The sequence below is a fragment of the Passer domesticus genome, chromosome 37, assembly GCF_036417665.1.
Source record: "Passer domesticus isolate bPasDom1 chromosome 37, bPasDom1.hap1, whole genome shotgun sequence".
Lineage (NCBI taxonomy): Eukaryota > Metazoa > Chordata > Aves > Passeriformes > Passeridae > Passer > Passer domesticus.
Window position 1 is genome coordinate 134,747 of NC_087510.1, and position 16,486 is coordinate 151,232.

Below are 16,486 nucleotides of genomic sequence, written 5' to 3' on the forward strand. Positions count from 1 at the left end.
TGGGAGGGACTGGGAGGGAATGGAGAGGACCAGAAGGCACCAGGAAGGAACTGGGAGTTACTGGGAAAGCACTGGGAGGCACTGGGAAGAGTCTGGAGGGACTGGGAGGCACTGGTTTTTTACTGGGAGGGGTCCTGGTGCTGCTGGGGACGTCACTGGTGTGTACTGGGATATACTGGTCCGTACTGGCAGTGCCGGCGGAGCAGCGCGGCGGCGAGTACGACCTGGGGGTGTCACTGGGGGTGTCACTGGGTTGTACTGGTTTATACTGGTTTATACTGGTTTATACTGGTTTATACTGGTTTATAGCGGTTTGTACTGGTCTGTACCGGTTTATACTGGTTCATACTGGTTCATACTGGTCTGTACTGGGCAGTGGCAGGGGAGCAGTGTGAGAGCGAGTACGACCTGGGGGTGTCACTGGGGGTGTCACTGGGTTATACTGGTTTATAGCGGTTTATACTGGTTTATAGCAGTTTGTACCGGTTTATGCTGGTTTATACTGGTTCATACTGGTCTGTACTGGTCTGTGCTGGCAGTGCCGGCGGAAGCAGCGCGGCGGCGAGTATGACCTGGGGGTGTCACTGGGGTGTCACTGGGGGTGTCACTGGGTTATACTGGTTTATATGGGTTTTATAGCAGTTTATACTGGTTCATACTGGTTCATACTTGTTCATTACTGGTCTGTACTGGTCTGTACTGGGCAGTGCCGGCGGAGCAGCGCGGCGGCGAGTACGACCTGGCCGCGGTCAGGCTCTGCTTCCAGGTGTGGGTGAGGGGCCCGGGGGGGCTGCGGCCCCTCCCCCCCGTCCTGTCCCAGCCCATCTACGACAACCGTGAGTGGGGACAGTGGGGACACTGGGGACATCCCTGGGACAGCGGGGACACTGGGGACATCCCTGGGACAGCGGGGACAGAGGGGACACTGGGGGACACTGGGGACATCTCTGGACACTGGGGGACACTGGGGACATTGGGGACATCCCTGGGACAGCGGGGGACAGCGGGGACATCTCTGGGACAGCGGGGACAGTGGGGACAGAGGGGACAGCGGGGACAGAGGGGACAGCGGGGACACTGGGGACATTGGGGACATTGGGGACATCTCTGGGGACATTGGGGGACAGCGGGGACAGCGGGGACACTGGGGACAGCGGGGACACTGGGGACATCTCTGGGGACACTGGGGAACACTGGGGACATCCCTGGGACAGCGGGGACACCTGGGGACATCTCTGGGGACACTGGGGACAGCGGGGACAATGGGGACATCCCTGGGACAGCGGGGACAGTGGGGGACACTGGGGACACTGGGGACATTGGGGGACAGCGGGGACATCCCTGGGACAGCGGGGACAGTTGGGGACATTGGGGACATCTCTGGGACAGCTGGGGACAGCGGGGGACAGTGGGGACAGCGGGGGACAGCGGGGACACTGGGGACATTGGGGACATTGGGGGACAGCAGGGACACTGGGGGACAGCGGGGGCATTGGGGACATCCCTGGGACACCAGGGACATCTCTGAGGACAGCTGGGGACATGGGGGACAGCGGGGGACAGCTGGGAACATCTCTGAGGACACTGGGGACAGCTGGGGACATTCCTGGGGGACACTGGTGACACCTGGGGGACAGCTGGGGCAGCTGGGGACACCAGAGACACTGGGGACACCTGGGGACATTCCTGGGACACCTGGGGACACCGGGGACTCTCGGGGACACCTGTGGGACCCCCTGGGACACCTGGGGACACCTGTGGGACAACCCAGGGGCCCCCTGTGTGACACATGTATGACCCCGCAGTGTCCCCACGTCCCCCATGACCCCGCGGTGACCCCGCTGACCCCGCGGTGACCCCACGGTGTCCCCATGTCCCTGCTGACCCCGCGGTGACCCCGGTGTCCCCGCGGTGTCCCCAGGTGCCCCCAGCACGGCCGAGCTGCGCATCTGCCGCGTCAACCGCAACTCCGGGAGCTGCCGCGGCGGGGACGAGATCTTCCTGCTGTGCGACAAGGTCCAGAAAGGTGCGGGCACCCCGAAACCCGGGGCACCCCGAAATGGGGCACCCCAAAACCCGGGGCACCCCGAAACCCGGGCACCCCGAAACCCAGACACCCCCGAAACCCGGGGCACCCCAAAACCCAGGGCACCCCGAAACCCAGGGCACCCCGAAACCCGGGACACCCCGAAATGGGACACCCCAAAACCCGGGACACCCCGAAACCCGGGGCACCCCAAAACCTGGGATACCCCGAAATGGGACACCCCAAAACCCAGGGCACCCCGAAACCCGGGATACCCCGAAATGGGACACCCCAAAACCCAGGGCACCCTGAAATGGGACATCCTGAAACCAGGACACCCCAAATGGGACACCCCGAAACCTGGGACACCCCGAGACAGGGACACCCCGAAACGGGACACCCCAAAATGGGACACACCGAAACCGGAACACCCCAAAACCCAGGATACCCTGAAACCTGGGGCACCCCGAAATGGGGACACCCCAAAATGGGACACCCCAAAACTGGGATACCCCAAATATGGGACACCCCAGAGACCAGGATACCCCAAAATGGGACACCCTGAAACCTGGGACACCCCAAAACTGGGACACCCCAAAATGGGACACCCCAAAACTGGGACACCCCGAAATGGGGACACCCTGAAATGGGACGCCCCCAAACTGGGACACCCCAAAATGGCACACCCCGAGACAGGGACACCCCAGAGACCGGGATACCCCAAAATGGGACACCCTGAAACCTGGGACACCCCAAAACTGGGACACCCTGAAACAGTGTGTCCCTGTCCCCATGCCCTGTCCCTGTGTCCCCGCGGTGTCCCCAGCGTGTCCCTGTCCCTTGCGGTGTCCCCAGCCTGTCCCTGTGCCCTGTCCCCGTGGTGTCCCCAGCCTGTCCCCACCCCCATGTCCCCACGGTGTCCCCAGCGTGTCCGTTGTCCCTGTCCTGTCCCCGTGGTGTCTCCATGTCCCTGTCCCTGTCCCCATGTCCCTGTCCCCATTGCCCTGTGCCCTGTCCCTGTCCCTGTCCCCAGCGTGTCCCTGTCCCTGTCTCTGTCCCCGCGGTGTCTCCATGTCCCTGTCCCTGTCCCCATGCCCCTGTCCCTCTGTCCCTGTCCCTGTCCCTGTCCCCGCGGTGTCCCCATGCCCTGTGCCGTGCCCCTGTCCCCATGTCCCTGTCCCTGTCCCCATGCCCTGTGCCCTGCCCCTGTCCCCAGCGTGTCCCTGTGCTCTGTGCCCTGTGCCCTGCCCCTGTCCCCATGTCCCTGTGCCGTGCCCCTGTCCCCATGGTGTCCCTGTCCCCATGGTGTCCCTGTCCCTGTCCCCATGTCCCTGTCCCTGTCCCCGTGCCCTGTCCCTGTCCCTGTCCCCATGTCCCTGTCCCTGTCCCCGTGCCCTGTCCCTGTCCCTGTCCCTGTCTCTGTCCCCGTGCCCTGTCCCTGTCCCTGTCCCCGTGCCCCTGTCCCTGTCCCTGTCCCTGTCTCTGTCCCCGTGCCCTGTGCCGTGGCCCCTGTCCCCATGGTGTCCCTGTCCCCGCAGAGGACATCGAGGTGCGTTTCTCGGCCGAGGGCTGGGAGGCCAAGGGCTCCTTCGCGCAGGCCGACGTTCACCGCCAGGTCGCCATCGTGTTCCGCACGCCGCCCTTCCGGGACCCCGCGCTGCGCGCCCCGGTCACCGTGCGCATGGAGCTGCAGCGGCCCTCGGACCGCCAGCGCAGCGCGCCCGTGGACTTCCGCTACCTGCCCCACCAGGGTGGGCCTGGGGAGGGGTCTTCAGGGGGCTACGGGGGGCTAGGGGCAGTTATGGGGTCCTTAGTGTGGGTTTGGGGGGCTCCGGGGTCCCTTTGGGGCATTCCAGATCCATGGAGCTGCAGCGCAGCGCGCCCGTGGACTTCCGCTACCTGCCCCACCAGGGTGGGCCTGGGGAGGGGGGCTATGGGGGGCTAGGGGCAGTTATGGGGTCTGTATTGTGGGGCTGGGGGCCTTCAGGGTTCCTTTGGGGCATTCTGGATCCATGGAGCTGCAGCTCCCCCATGGACTTCCGATACCTGCCCCACCAGGGTGGGCCTGGGCGGGGGGCTAGGGGCAGTTATGGGGTCCTTAGTGTGGGTTTGGGGGCTTCAGGGTCCCTTTGGGACATTCCCGGGTGACTTTGGGTCATTCCCTTGTCCCTGGAGCTGCAGTTCCCATTGATTTCCTGTTCCTGCCCCACCAGAGTGGGCTTGGGGAGGGGTCAGCAGGGGGCTGCGGGGGGCTAGGGGCAGTTATGGGGTCCTTAGTGTGGGTTTGGGGGGGCTCCGGGGTCCCTTTGGGACATTCCCGGGTCCCTAGATCCCGTTGATTCCTATTCCCATTGATTTCCTGTTCCTGCCCCACCCGGGTGGGCTTGGGGAGGGGGCTGGGGGCTCCCAGGGGGGCTCCAGGCACTTGTGGGGTCTTTTTGTGGGGCTGGGGGTGACCCGGGGTCCCTTTTGGGGCACTCCCAGGTCCTGCTCTGGTTCTTTTTTGGGTCCTTCTTGTCCCCCTGGGACCCTGCGGGGCCTGCTGGGGTCACTGGTGTGACTGGAGGGGACTGGGAGGGGACTGGTGTGACTGGGAGGGGACTGGGGGTCACTGGTGTGACTGGGAGGGGACTGGGAGGGCACTGGTGCAACTGGGAGGGGACTGGGGGTCACTGTGTGATGGGGAAGTGACTGGGAGGGGACTGGTGTGACTGGGAGGGGACTGGGAGGGGACTGGGGGGTCACTGGTGTGACTGGGAAGTCACTGGGAAGTCACTAGGGGTAACTGGTTGTTACTGGGGAGGGTCATTGGTGTGACTGGGAGGGGACTGGGGGGGTCACTGGGAGGTGACTGGTGTGACTGGGAGGGGACTGGGGGGTCACTGGGGTTAACTGGTTGTTACTGGGAGGTGACTGGGAGGGGACTGGGGGTCACTGGTTGTTACTGGGGGGTCACTTGGGGGGTAATTGGTTGTTACTGGGAGGGTCACTGGTGTGACTGGGAGGTCACTGGGGGTAACTGGTTGTTACTGGCAGGTGACTGGTGTGACTGGGAGGTGACTGGGAGGTCACTGGGGGTAACTGGTTGTGACTGGGGGGTCACTGGTGTGACTGGGAGGTCACTGGGGAGCTCGCTGTGGGGCACTGGGAGCTCACTGGGGTGACTGGTTGTTACTGGGAGGTGACTGGGGGGGATCCCGGGGGGTCTCGGGCAGGTGGCAGCCCTAACTGGGAGCGGACTGGGCGCTAACTGGTGTTACTGGTGCAGGGGACCTGCAGTGCATCGAGGAGAAGCGCAAGCGGACGCGGGAAACCTTCCGCTCCTTCATCCAGCGCAGCCCCCTGCCCGGTGGGCCTGGGGGGCTTCGGGGGGCTTCGGGGGGGTCATTGGGGGGTTATTGGGGTCTCTGGGGGGGTCTGGAGGGGAATTTGGGGGTCCCTAGGGGGAAATTTGGGGGTCCCTGGGGGGAAATTGGGGGACCCTGGGAAGGTTTGGGGCTCCTGGGGGAGTCTGGAGGGGGATTTGGGATCCCTTGGGGGGGGGGGGGTCTGAGGGGGATTTGGGGTCCCTTGGGGGGGTCTGGGGGGTTTTTGGGGCCCTTGGGGGGATTTAAGGTGAAGATTTGGGGGACCCCGAGGGGGTTTGGGCTCCTTGAGGGGGGGTCTAGAGGAGGGACTGGGGGTCCTGGGGGGGTACTGGGGGTCCTGGGGGGGGTACTGGGGGGTCCCTGGGGGGATTTGGGGTCCCTGGGGGGTTCCAGAGGGGATTTGGGGTCCCTGGGGGGGGATTTGGGGTCCCTGGGGGGGGTCCCTGACAGTGGGACCCCCGTTTCCCCCCCCAGCTCCGGCGTCCAGCGAGGCGCGGCCCCCCCCGGCGCATCGCGGTGCCCTCGAGACCCCCCCCGGCCCCCCCAGAACCCCCCCAGTGCGGGTGAGGGGGGGACTGGGGGCACTGGGGGGGACTGGGAGGGACTGGGTGGATTGGGGGGACTGGGGGAACTGGGACTGGAGGGACTGGGGGGGACTGGGGGGACTGGGATGAACTGGGAGGGACTGGGGGTACTGAGGGGGCTGGGGGGGACTGGGAGGATTGGGAGGGACTGGGAGGGGCCTGGGGGGGAACTGGGGGGGACTGGGAGGGATTGGGGGGAACTGGGGGGGGGACTGGGAGGGACTGGGTGGATTGGGGGGACTGGGGGAACTGGGACTGGAGGGACCTGGGAGGGACTGGGGGGGGACTGGGGGGACTGGGAGGGACTTGGGAGGGACTGGGGGTACTGAGGGGGCTGGGGGGGACTGGGAGGATTGGGAGGGGCTGGGGGGAACTGGGGGGGAACTGGGATGACTGGGATGGACTGGGATTGGAAGGAACTGGATGGGACTGGGAGGATTTGGGGGGAACTGGGGGGACTGGGAGGATTGGAGGGACTGGAGGGGCTGGGGGGAACTGGGGAAACTGGGATGGACTGGGGGGGATTGGGGGGACTGAGACTGGGTGGATTGGGTGGACTGGGGGGAACTGGGAGGGACTGGGAGGGACTGGGGGGACTGGGAGGGACTGGGAGGGATTGGGGGGACTGAGACTGGGGGGGATTGGGGGGACCTGGGGGGAACTGGGGAGACCTGGGGGGAGCTGGGAGGGACTGGGGGGGATTGGGGGGACTGGGGGGAGTGGGGGGACTGAGACTGGGGGACACTGGGGGGGACTGGGAGGAACTGGGAGAACTGGGGTGGGGGCAAGAGGGGAAAACTGGGGAGGGGTAAATTTTGGGGCAATTTTGGGGGAAAATGGAGGGGAGTTGGGGGGGGTCGAGCCCCTCCCTCACCCCTCCCCCCCCCCCAGCTCCCTCCTTCTCTTTCGGGGGTCCGGGGGGGCTCCTGGGGGTCCCGGCCCCCCCCGAGGCCGAGCCTCTGTCGGAGGCGCTGCTGCAGCTGCAATTTGAGGAGGGGTCCCCCCAAATGGCGGCGGGGGGCGGCGTGGCCCCCCCGTTTGGATTTCGGGGCGCTCCTGGGGGACTCCCCCTTCCCCCCCCTGGACCCCATCAACGCCTCCGAGGTCCAGCGGCCTGCTGGACCCCCCCGAGCCCCCCCCGAGCTTCGGGGACCCCTCCCCAGATTTCGGGGGGGCGGTGGCGGAGCCGCCCCCCCCCCACCCCCGGATTTCGGGGGCCCCCCCCATGCTGATGTCGTACCCCGAGGCCATCGCCCGCCTGGTGCAGAGCCAGCCCCCCGGGGCGCCCCCCGAATTGGGGCTGGGGGGCTGAGCTGGGGGGGGCCCGAGGACTCGCTGCCCTCCCTGGGGGAGCTGGACTTGAGCGCCTTCCTCAGCCAGTTCCCCTCCTCCTGACTGGGAGCCACTGGGACCGACTGGGAGGGGCTGGGGGGGGCAACTGGGAGCTACTGGGATGGACTGGGAGGGGCTTGGGGGGGGAGTGGGAGTTACTGGGATGGACTGGGAGGGGGCTGGGGGGGGAGTGGGAGTTACTGGGACGGACTGGGAGGGGCTGGGGGGGCACTGGGAGCCACTGGGACGGGACTGGGAGGGGCTGGGGGGGCACTGGGAGTTACTGGGACGGACTGGGAGGGGCTGGGGGGGCACTGGGGGTTACTGGGATGGACTGGGGGGGGACTGGGAGTTACTGGGATGGACTGGGAGGGGCTGGGGGGGCACTGGGGGTTACTGGGACGGACTGGGAGGGGCTGGGGCTTTACTGGGAGCCACTGGGACCGACTGGAGGGGCTGGGGCTTTACTGGGAGCCACTGGGAGGGGCTGGGGGGGGGCACTGGGAGTTACTGGGACGGACTGGGAGGGGCTGGGGGGGGCACTGGGAGTTACTGGGATGGACTGGGAGGGGCTGGGGCTTTACTGGGAGCCACTGGGACCCGACTGGGAGGGGCTGGGGGGGGCTGGGCTTTACTGGGAGGGGCTGGGGCTTTACTGGGAGCCACTGGGACTGACTGGGAGGGGCCGGGGGGGGCTGGGGGGCACTGGGAGGGCTGAGGCTTTACTGGGAGTTACTGGGGGGGGCTGAAGCTTTACTGGGAGTTACTAGGAGGTGCCTTAGGGGTTACTGGGGGGTCACTGAGGGGTTACTGGGAGTCACTGGGAGCTCTCTGCGGTTACTGGGACACAACTGGGACTCCCTGGGAACCCCGTGCGGTTACTGGGAGCTACTGGGAAACTCCTGGGGGGGTCACTGGGTGCCTTTAGGGGGGGTCCCCGCTTCGCCCCGCCCCCCGGGGCACAGCAGCCAATGGGAGCGTGGCCGCCCCTCCCCCCCGGCATTAACCCCGCCCCCATGGAAGTGCCTTTGGGGGGAGGGGAAAGCCCCGCCCCTCCCCCCCCCCGCTGGGGTCACCTCAATAAACGGTGGAGCGTTTGATTGACAGCTGAGGGGCGTGGCTTGTGCGCACAGGGGCGTGGCTATCGCGGAGGGGGGCGTGGTTTATTTCCAGAGGGGCGTGTCCAGCTCGGCGCTGCCTCCGCCGGGGCGGAGCTTTAGCGGGAAAAGGCGTGGCCTCGTCCCGGAAGGGGCGGGGCGGGGCGCGGCGGGGAGGCCGCGGCGGAGCCGAGCGGGGCCGGGGCCGGGGCCGGGCCGGGAGCGGCCGCAGCGGGGCCGGGAGCGGCGGCAGCGGGGCCGGCGGGACCCTCCGGGACCCCGCGGGGGCGCCCGGGGCCGGCGAGGCCGCCATGCCGAGCAAGAAGAAGAAATACAACGCGCGCTTCCCGCCGGTACCGCCTGAGGGGACACGGGCCGCGGGTCGCCATGGCAACGGGGGGGGGGGGGGGGGGAAGGGGGGTTACCATGGCAACGCGCGGGCGGGGGACGGGGGTTACCGCGGCAACGGGCGGGGCGGGGTCGCGTCACCATGGCAACGAGGGTGGGGCGGTGAGGGGTCACCATGGTAACGGAGAGGGCGGGGCGGGGCCTGAGGGGTGGGCGGGGTTTTGGGCGGAAGGGGTCGCGCGTGAGGGGGCAGGTGAGGGGGCGTGGCCAGAGGGGTGGGCGGGGCTCTGCAGGTGGGGGCGGGGCTCTCCAGGTGAGCGCTCAGGTGAGGGCGGGGCTCTCCAGGTGGGGCGGGGCTCTCCAGGTGAGCGCTCAGGTGGGGGCGGGGCTCTCCAGGTGGGGGCGGGGCTCTCCAGGTGAGGGTGGGGCTCTCCAGGTGAGCGCTCAGGTGGGGGCGGGGCTCTCCAGGTGGGGGCGGGGCTCTCCAGGTGAGGGTGGGGCTCTCCAGGTGAGCGCTCAGGTGGGGGCGGGGCTCTCCAGGTGGGGGCGGGGCTCTCCAGGTGAGGGTGGGGCTCTCCAGGTGAGCGCTCAGGTGGGGGCGGGGCTCTCCAGGTGTGGGCGGGGCTCTCCAGGTGGGCGCTCAGGTGGGGGCGGGGCTCTCCAGGTGTGGGCGGGGCTCTCCAGGTGAGGGTGGGGCTCTCCAGGTGAGCACTCAGGTGAGGGCGGGGCTCTGCAGGCGCGGATCAAGAAGATCATGCAGACGGACGAGGAGATCGGGAAGGTGGCGGCCGCCGTGCCCGTCATCATCTGTATCCTCTGGCACACCTGGGACCCCGCCCCGCTCACCTGGGCACCCCTGGACCCCACCCTGCACCCCTGGGACCCCGCCCCGCTCACCTGGGCACCCCAGGACCCCGCCCCGCTCACCTGGGCACCCCTGGACCCCACCCTGCACCCCTGGGACCCCACCCTGCTCACCTGGGCACCCCTGGGACCCCGCCCCGCTCACCTGGGCACCCCATGACCCCGCCCCGCTCACCTGGGACCTCACCCTGCACAGCTCGGCCTCCCCCAGGTGCCCCTACCTGTGACACCTGAGTCTGCCCATCCTGGACACCTGGGGGTGTCACCTGTGTCCCTGGGATGTCACCTGTGTACCTGGGGGGGTTAGGAGGGGTCACCTGTGTCCCTGGGGGCTGTCCCTGCACACCTGGGGCTGTCCCCACACCTGTCCCCGCACACCTGGGGCTGTCCCTACACACCTGTCCCTCCCTGCACACCTGTCCCTGCACACCTGTCCCTGCACACCTGTCCGTCCCTGCACACCTGTCCGTCCCTGCACACCTGGCTGTCCCTGCACACCTGTCTGTCCCCACACCTGTCCCTGCACACCTGTCCCTGCACACCTGTCCCTGCACACCTGTCCGTCCCTGCACACCTGTCCGTCCCTGCACACCTGTCCGTCCCTGCACACCTGGCTGTCCCTGCACACCTGTCTGTCCCCACACCTGTCCCTGCACACCTGTCCCTGCACACCTGTCCCTGCACACCTGTCCGTCCCTGCACACCTGTCCCTGCACACCTGTCCCTGCACACCTGTCTGTCCCCACACCTGTCCCTGCACACCTGTCCCTGCACACCTGTCCCTGCACACCTGTCTGTCCCTGCACACCTGTCCCTGCACACCTGTCCCTGCACACCTGGCTGACCCTGCACACCTGGGGCTGTCCCTCCACACCTGTCCGTCCCTGCACACCTGTCCCTGCACACCTGTCCCCACACCTGTCCCCACACCTGTCCCTGCACACCTGTCCCTGCACACCTGTCCGTCCTTAGCGTGCCAGCGCGGGCCCTGGAGCTGTTCCTGGAGTCGCTGCTAGCGCAAGGCGTGTCACGTGACCCAGTCCCGCAACGCCAAGACCATGACGACGTCACACCTGTGAGTGCTCACCTGTGCTCAGGTGTCCCCTCACCTGTGCTCCCCTGCCCTCGCCTGTGCTCACCTGTCCCTCACCTGTGAGTGCCTCACCTGTGCTCAGGTGTCCCCTCACCTGTGCTCCCCTGCCCTCGCCTGTGCTCACCTGTCCCTCACCTGTGAGTGCCTCACCTGTGCTCACCTGTCCCTCACCTGTCCTCACCTGCCCTCGCCTCTGCTCATCTGTCTCTCAGCTGTCACTCACCTGTGCTCAGGTGTCCCTCACCTGTCCACACCTGTCCCTCACCTGTCCCTCACCTGTCCCTCACCTGTGATGCCTCACCTGTGCTCACCTGTCCGTCACCTGTCGCTCACCTGTGCTCAGGTGTCCCCTCACCTGTGCTCCCCTGCCCTCACCTGTCCCTCACCTGTCCCTCACCTGTGAGTGCCTCACCTGTGCTCACCTGTCCCTCACTTGTCCTCACCTGCCCTCGCCTCTGCTCATCTGTCTCTCAGCTGTCACTCACCTGTGCTCAGGTGTCCTCACCTGTGAGTGCCTCACCCGTGCTCAGGTGTTTCCAGATGTCCCCTCACCTGCCCCCACCTGTCCCCACCTGTTTCTCACCTGTCCCCACTTGTTTGCACACCTGGGCCACCATTGGGAGGTGGGGAAGGGTCCCTGACACACCCGAGGCACCTTTGGGGCTGGGCGTGGCCGGGTGGGTGTGGCCTGTCCCAGGTGTGCTGGGCGTGGCCTGTCCCAGGTGTGTTGGGTGTGGCCAGGTGGGTGTGGCCGGGTGGGTGTGGCCTGTCCCAGGTGTGCTGGGCGTGGCCGGGCAGGCTGTGGGCGTGGCCAGGTGGGTGTGGCCTGTCCCAGGTGTGTTGGGTGTGGCTGTGTGGGTGTGGCCTGTCCCAGGTGTGTTGGGTGTGGCCGGGTGGGTGTGGCCTGTCCCAGGTGTGCTGGGCGTGGCCGGGCGGGCTGTGGGCGTGGCCAGGTGGGTGTGGCCTGTCCCAGGTGTGCTGGGCGTGGCCCTGTGGGTGTGGCCTGTCTCAGGTGTGCTGGGTGTGGCCGGGCGGGCTGTGGCGTGGCCGGGCGGGCTGTGGGCGTGGCCGGGCAGTGTGGGCGTGGCCGGGCAGTGTGGGCGTGGCCGGGCAGGCTGTGGGCGTGGCCGTGCGGGCTGTGAGCATGGCCGGGCAGGCTGTGGGCGTGGCCAGGCAGGCTGTGGGCGTGGCCGGGCAGCGTGGGCGTGGTCTGAGGCCCCGCCCACAGGAAGCAGTGCATCGAGCTGGAGCAGCAGTTCGACTTCCTCAAGGACCTGGTGGCCGCCGTGCCCGACATGCAGGGGGACGGCGACGACCCCCACGGCGACGGGGACAGGGGGCCCCGCAGGTGAGGCGCGCCTGGCACACCTGGGCACACCTGGGCACACCTGGGGACACACCCTGGCTACCTGGGGACACCCCTGGGATACACCTGGGGACACCCCTGGGGACACCCCTGGGATACACCTGGGGGACAGCTGGGGACACCTGGGCACACCTGGGGACACACCTGGATACCTGGGGGACACCTGGGGACACACCCTGACACCTGGGGACACACCCGGGAACCTGGGGGACACCCCTGGGATACACCTGGGATACTGTGGGGACACCTGGGGACAGCTCTGGATACCTGGGGGACACCTGGGCACACCTGGGGACACACCTGGATACCTGGGGGACACCTGGGGACACACCTGGGAAACCTGGGGGACAGCTGGGGACATCTCTGGATACTTGGAGGACACCTGGGCACACCTGGGGACACCTGGGGACACACCCGGGAACCTGGGGACACCTGGGGTGTGGGTGTGTGTCCCCCCCCCTGGATACCTGGGGGACACCTGGTGACACACCCAGGAACCTGGGGGACACCTGGACACACCTGGGGGACACACCCTGACACCTGGGGACATCCCTAGGATACCCGGGGGACACCTGGGAACGTTATGAGGTTCTTTGGGGACACCTCTGGACACCTTGGGGACACCTGGGGACACTCCTAGATTCTTGGGGGACACCTGGGGACACCCTGGGGATACCTGAGGGACACCTGGGGACAGCCTTGTACACCTGAGGGACAACACCTGGGGACACCTCTGGACACCTTGGGGACACCTGGGGGATACCGGGGGGACACCTTGGCACACCCAGGGGACACTTTGGGGACACTTATGGCACAGTTTGGGGACACCTTTGGACCCCTGAGGGACCCCCCAGGTTCCTCTGGGAGACCCTCACCCCACCTGAGCTCCCGGGGGGGGGGTCGGGAGGGATTTTGGGGTGCAGGGGGGTCCCTGAGGGGGGGTTTGGGGTCGGGGGGTCTCTAATGAGGGGGGGTCTCTAATGAGGGGGAGGGTCTCTAATGACAGGGGTCTCTAACGAGGGGGGGTCTCTAATGAGGGGGGTCTCTAATGAGGGGGGGAGGGTCTCTAATGAGGAGGGGTCTCTAATGAGGGGGGTCTCTGATGAGGGGGGGGTCTCTAATGAGGGGGGGTCTCTAATGAGGGGGGGTCTCTAATGAGGGGGGTCTCTGATGAGGGGGGGGTCTCTAATGAGGGGGGGTCTCTAATGAGAGGGGTCTCTAACGAGGGGGGGTCTCTAATGAGGGGGGTCTCTAATGAGGGGGGAGGGTCTCTAATGAGGAGGGGTCTCTAATGAGGGGGGTCTCTGATGAGGGGGGGTCTCTAATGAGGGGGGGTCTCTAATGAGGGGGGTTCTCTAATGAGGGGGAGGGTCTCTAATGAGGGGGGTCTCTAATGAGAGGGGTCTCTAATGAGGGGGGTCTCTAATGAGGGGAGGGTCTCTAATGAGGGGGGTCTCTAATGAGGAGGGGTCTCTAATGAGGTGGGGTCTTTAATGTGGGGGTCTCTAATGAGGGGGGGTCTCTTGCAGGGGGCGCCGCCCGGGCAGCGGCCGCAAGAACGGGGGTCCCGGGGCCAAGGGGACCCCGAAACAGTCGGGGACGGACTCGGAGCAGGAGGTGGGGGGTCCTGGGGGGTCTTGAGGGGTTTTGGGGGGTCCTGAGGGGGTTTGGGGGGTTCTGAGGGGGTCTGGGGGGTCCTGAGGGCGTTTGGGGAGTCCTGGGGGGGGGTTGGGGGTGTCCTGGGGGAGTTTTGGGGGGTCCTGAGGGGGTTTTGGGGGGTCCCGGGGGGATTTTGGGAGGTCCTGGGAGGGATTTGGGGACCCTTGAGTCTCCTCTGGGGGGGTCTGGGGGGCTTTGGGGGCCCCCCTGAAGGGGAGGGGGTTGTACCTGGTTGTGGGGTCACCTCCAAGGGGGGGGAATTGGGGGGTCCTGGGGGGGGGTTGGGGGTCCCGGGGGGGTTTTGGGGGGTCCTGGGGGGGTTTGGGGTTTCTGGGTCCCCTCTGGGGGGGTTCTGGGGGTCCCTGGGCACGGGGAGGGGTCTGGGGTCCCTCATTGCCCCCTCCCCAGGAGGAGTCTGAGGACAGCGACAGCGACGGGGACGAGGAGACCCCGCAGCCCCCCCCGGCCCCGCCCCCGCTCACCTTCGCCAGGTGAGGTCGGGGGGGTGGGGGGGTGGGGGGGGGGGGCAGAAAACCCCTGGGGGCGTTTTGGGGGGGGGGGTCCTGACAACACCCGGGGCCGTTTTTGGGGGGGGTTTGGGGTGTCCCCCCATCCCCGACTCGATTTGGGGAGGGGGTTTTGGGTGCCCCCCCCCCACAATGACCCGGGGGGGGGTTGGGTGGATCGGGGGCGCCCCCCCCATTATTCCTGGGGGGGTTTGGGGGGGATTTGGGGTTTTTTTGGGGGGGTCTCCCCCCTCACTGACGCCTTTTCCCGCAGCCCTGGGGTTCCCTTCGCCCCCCTGGGCCCCCCCAGCCTCCCGGGGGGGCTCCCCCCGGCCCCCGGCCCCCCCCCGCGCCCGCGAGGAAGAGGAGGAGGATGAAGATTACGATTCTTAGCGACCCCCCCCCCAGTTTTTACCCGTTTCTCCAGGATTTTCCCCCATTCCGGGCCCCCCCCCTCCCAGTTGGGCCTTACTGGGAGCTGGGCCTGGCACCAGTTTGGGGGGGCTGGGGGGTACTGGGAGCACTGGGACCCCCCCCCCCCCCCGTGCCCCACGGGTGTCCTGGGACCCCTTTTTGGGGGTGGGGGGGGCGCAGGGGGGGTCGGGGGTTGATTTTGGGGCTCTTTGGGGGCGTTTGCTGAGTCGGGGGTTTTGTATCGGCTCAATAAAGTTCCTGTTTCCATATGGACCCCCCCCAAAAAAAAAAACCAACCTGGGACCCCCCCCAAAAAACCCTGAGACCCTCCAAAAAAACCCTGGGACCCCCCCCCACAAAACCCTGAGACCCCCCCCCCAAAATGCCCTGGGACCCCCGAAAAAACTCCTGGGAACCCCCCCAAAAAAATTCCTGGACCCCCCCCCCCCAATAAACCCTGGGAACCCCCCAAAACCCTGGACCCACCCCCAAAATCCTGGGACCTCCAAACCCTGGGATCCTCCCAAAAAAGACCCCTGGGACCTCCCCCCCCCCAAAAAAAAAACCCAAAACCCATGGACCCCCCTTAAGAACCCTGGGACCCCCAAATCTCTGAATTTTCCCCTAAAAATCTCTTTGAGACCTCCCCCAAAGTCTTAGGACCCCAAATCTCTGAATCCCCCCCCCAAATTCCCAGGACCCCTCCCCAATTCCCGGGACCCCTCCCCAATTCCCGTTTTCTCTCTCGACCACCAGGGGGCGGCAGTGGGGATTATTGGGGGGGGGGGTCTGAGGGGGTTTTGGGGGGTTTTGGGGGGGTTATGGGGTTTGGGGGGGCTGTAGGGATTTATGGGGGGGTCCTGGGGGTCTGTAGAGGTTTTGGGGGGTTTATAGGGGGTCTTTAGGGGGTCTGTAGGGGAGCTGCAGGTACCTGGGGGTGATTTAGGGGAATGGCAGGGGTCTGCAGTGGGGGGGGGGGGGTCTCGGGGGTCTGGGGGGGCCTGCTGGGGCCCCGAGAACCTATAGGATCTATAGGGGTCTGCTGGGGGGGTGCAGGACCCTAAAAGGGGGGGTTAGAGGGGTCTGGGGGGCTGCAATGAGCTCCTGTAGGGGCTCCCGGGGCCCTAAAGAGCTTTAAGGGGATTTGGGGGGGGGGTCTGTGGGGGTTTGGGGGTGTCTATAGGGGCTTTGGGGGGTCTATAGGGATTTGGGGGGGTCTGTGGGGTCTTGGGGGGGTCTGCAGGGGTTTGTAGGGTTCTTTAGGGGCTTGGGGGGATCTGCAGGGGTTTGGGGGGGGTGGTCTATAGGGGTTTGGGGGCGTCTATAGGGGCTCTTTAGGATCTATAGGGATTTGGGGAGGGTCTGCAGGGGCTTGGGGGGGTCTATAGGGATTTGGGGGGGGCTATAGGGGCTCAGAGGGATCTGTAAGGGCTTGGGGGGCTCTACAGGGGCCTGGGGGATCTGTAGGGGCTCAGGAGGGTCTATAGGGGCTTTTTGGGGTCTATAGGGGCTCTTGGGGCACCTCGAGGGGCTTGGGGGGATCTATATGGGCTCAGGGGAATCTATAGGGGTTTGGGGGGGTCTGTAGGGGCTCAGGGGGGTCTATAGGGTCTTGGGGGGCTGTGGCAGCTCTGTGGGGTCTATAGGGGGCTCTTGGGGCACCTCGAGGAGCTTGGGGGGATCTATAGGGGGCTCTATATGGGCTCTGTGGGGTCTATAGGGGCTATGGGGGGTCTGTAGGGGTTTGTGGGGGTCTGTAGGGGCTCAGGGGGAACTATAGGGGCTCTGTGGGGTCTATAGGGGCTCTGTGGGGTCTATAGGGGTTCCGG

The 16,486-nt window shown here is 66.8% G+C and overlaps 2 protein-coding genes and 1 long non-coding RNA gene across 3 annotated transcripts in view; 2 read left to right on the forward strand and 1 right to left on the reverse strand.

Annotated features, from left to right (window-relative positions):
* The window catches only part of RELA (RELA proto-oncogene, NF-kB subunit), a 13,018-nt gene extending 5,609 nt beyond the window's left edge, over positions 1-7,409 (forward strand). The window contains 8 exon segments of the mRNA XM_064402260.1: positions 708-836; positions 1,922-2,026; positions 3,565-3,777; positions 5,295-5,375; positions 5,869-5,957; positions 6,870-7,192; positions 7,194-7,285; positions 7,288-7,409. Of these exon segments, the coding sequence (XP_064258330.1) occupies positions 708-836; positions 1,922-2,026; positions 3,565-3,777; positions 5,295-5,375; positions 5,869-5,957; positions 6,870-7,192; positions 7,194-7,285; positions 7,288-7,373 (1,118 nt within the window). The 3' untranslated portion in view covers positions 7,374-7,409.
* A 1,154-nt stretch (positions 7,410-8,563) lies between these two features.
* Positions 8,564-14,924, forward strand: DRAP1 (DR1 associated protein 1). Its single transcript, XM_064402276.1, is given in 9 exon segments — positions 8,564-8,760; positions 9,492-9,564; positions 10,600-10,634; positions 10,636-10,694; positions 11,941-12,060; positions 13,608-13,695; positions 14,146-14,228; positions 14,518-14,599; positions 14,601-14,924. Coding segments are annotated over 9 exon segments (618 nt in total). The 5' UTR covers positions 8,564-8,718; the 3' UTR covers positions 14,637-14,924.
* Positions 9,876-10,568, reverse strand: LOC135288936 (uncharacterized). Its single transcript, XR_010351758.1, has 3 exons — positions 10,538-10,568; positions 10,410-10,427; positions 9,876-9,983 (listed from the first exon to the last, which is right to left on the reverse strand). It is a non-coding gene; the product is annotated as an uncharacterized LOC135288936 (long non-coding RNA).
* Positions 14,925-16,486: the final 1,562 nt, after the last annotated feature.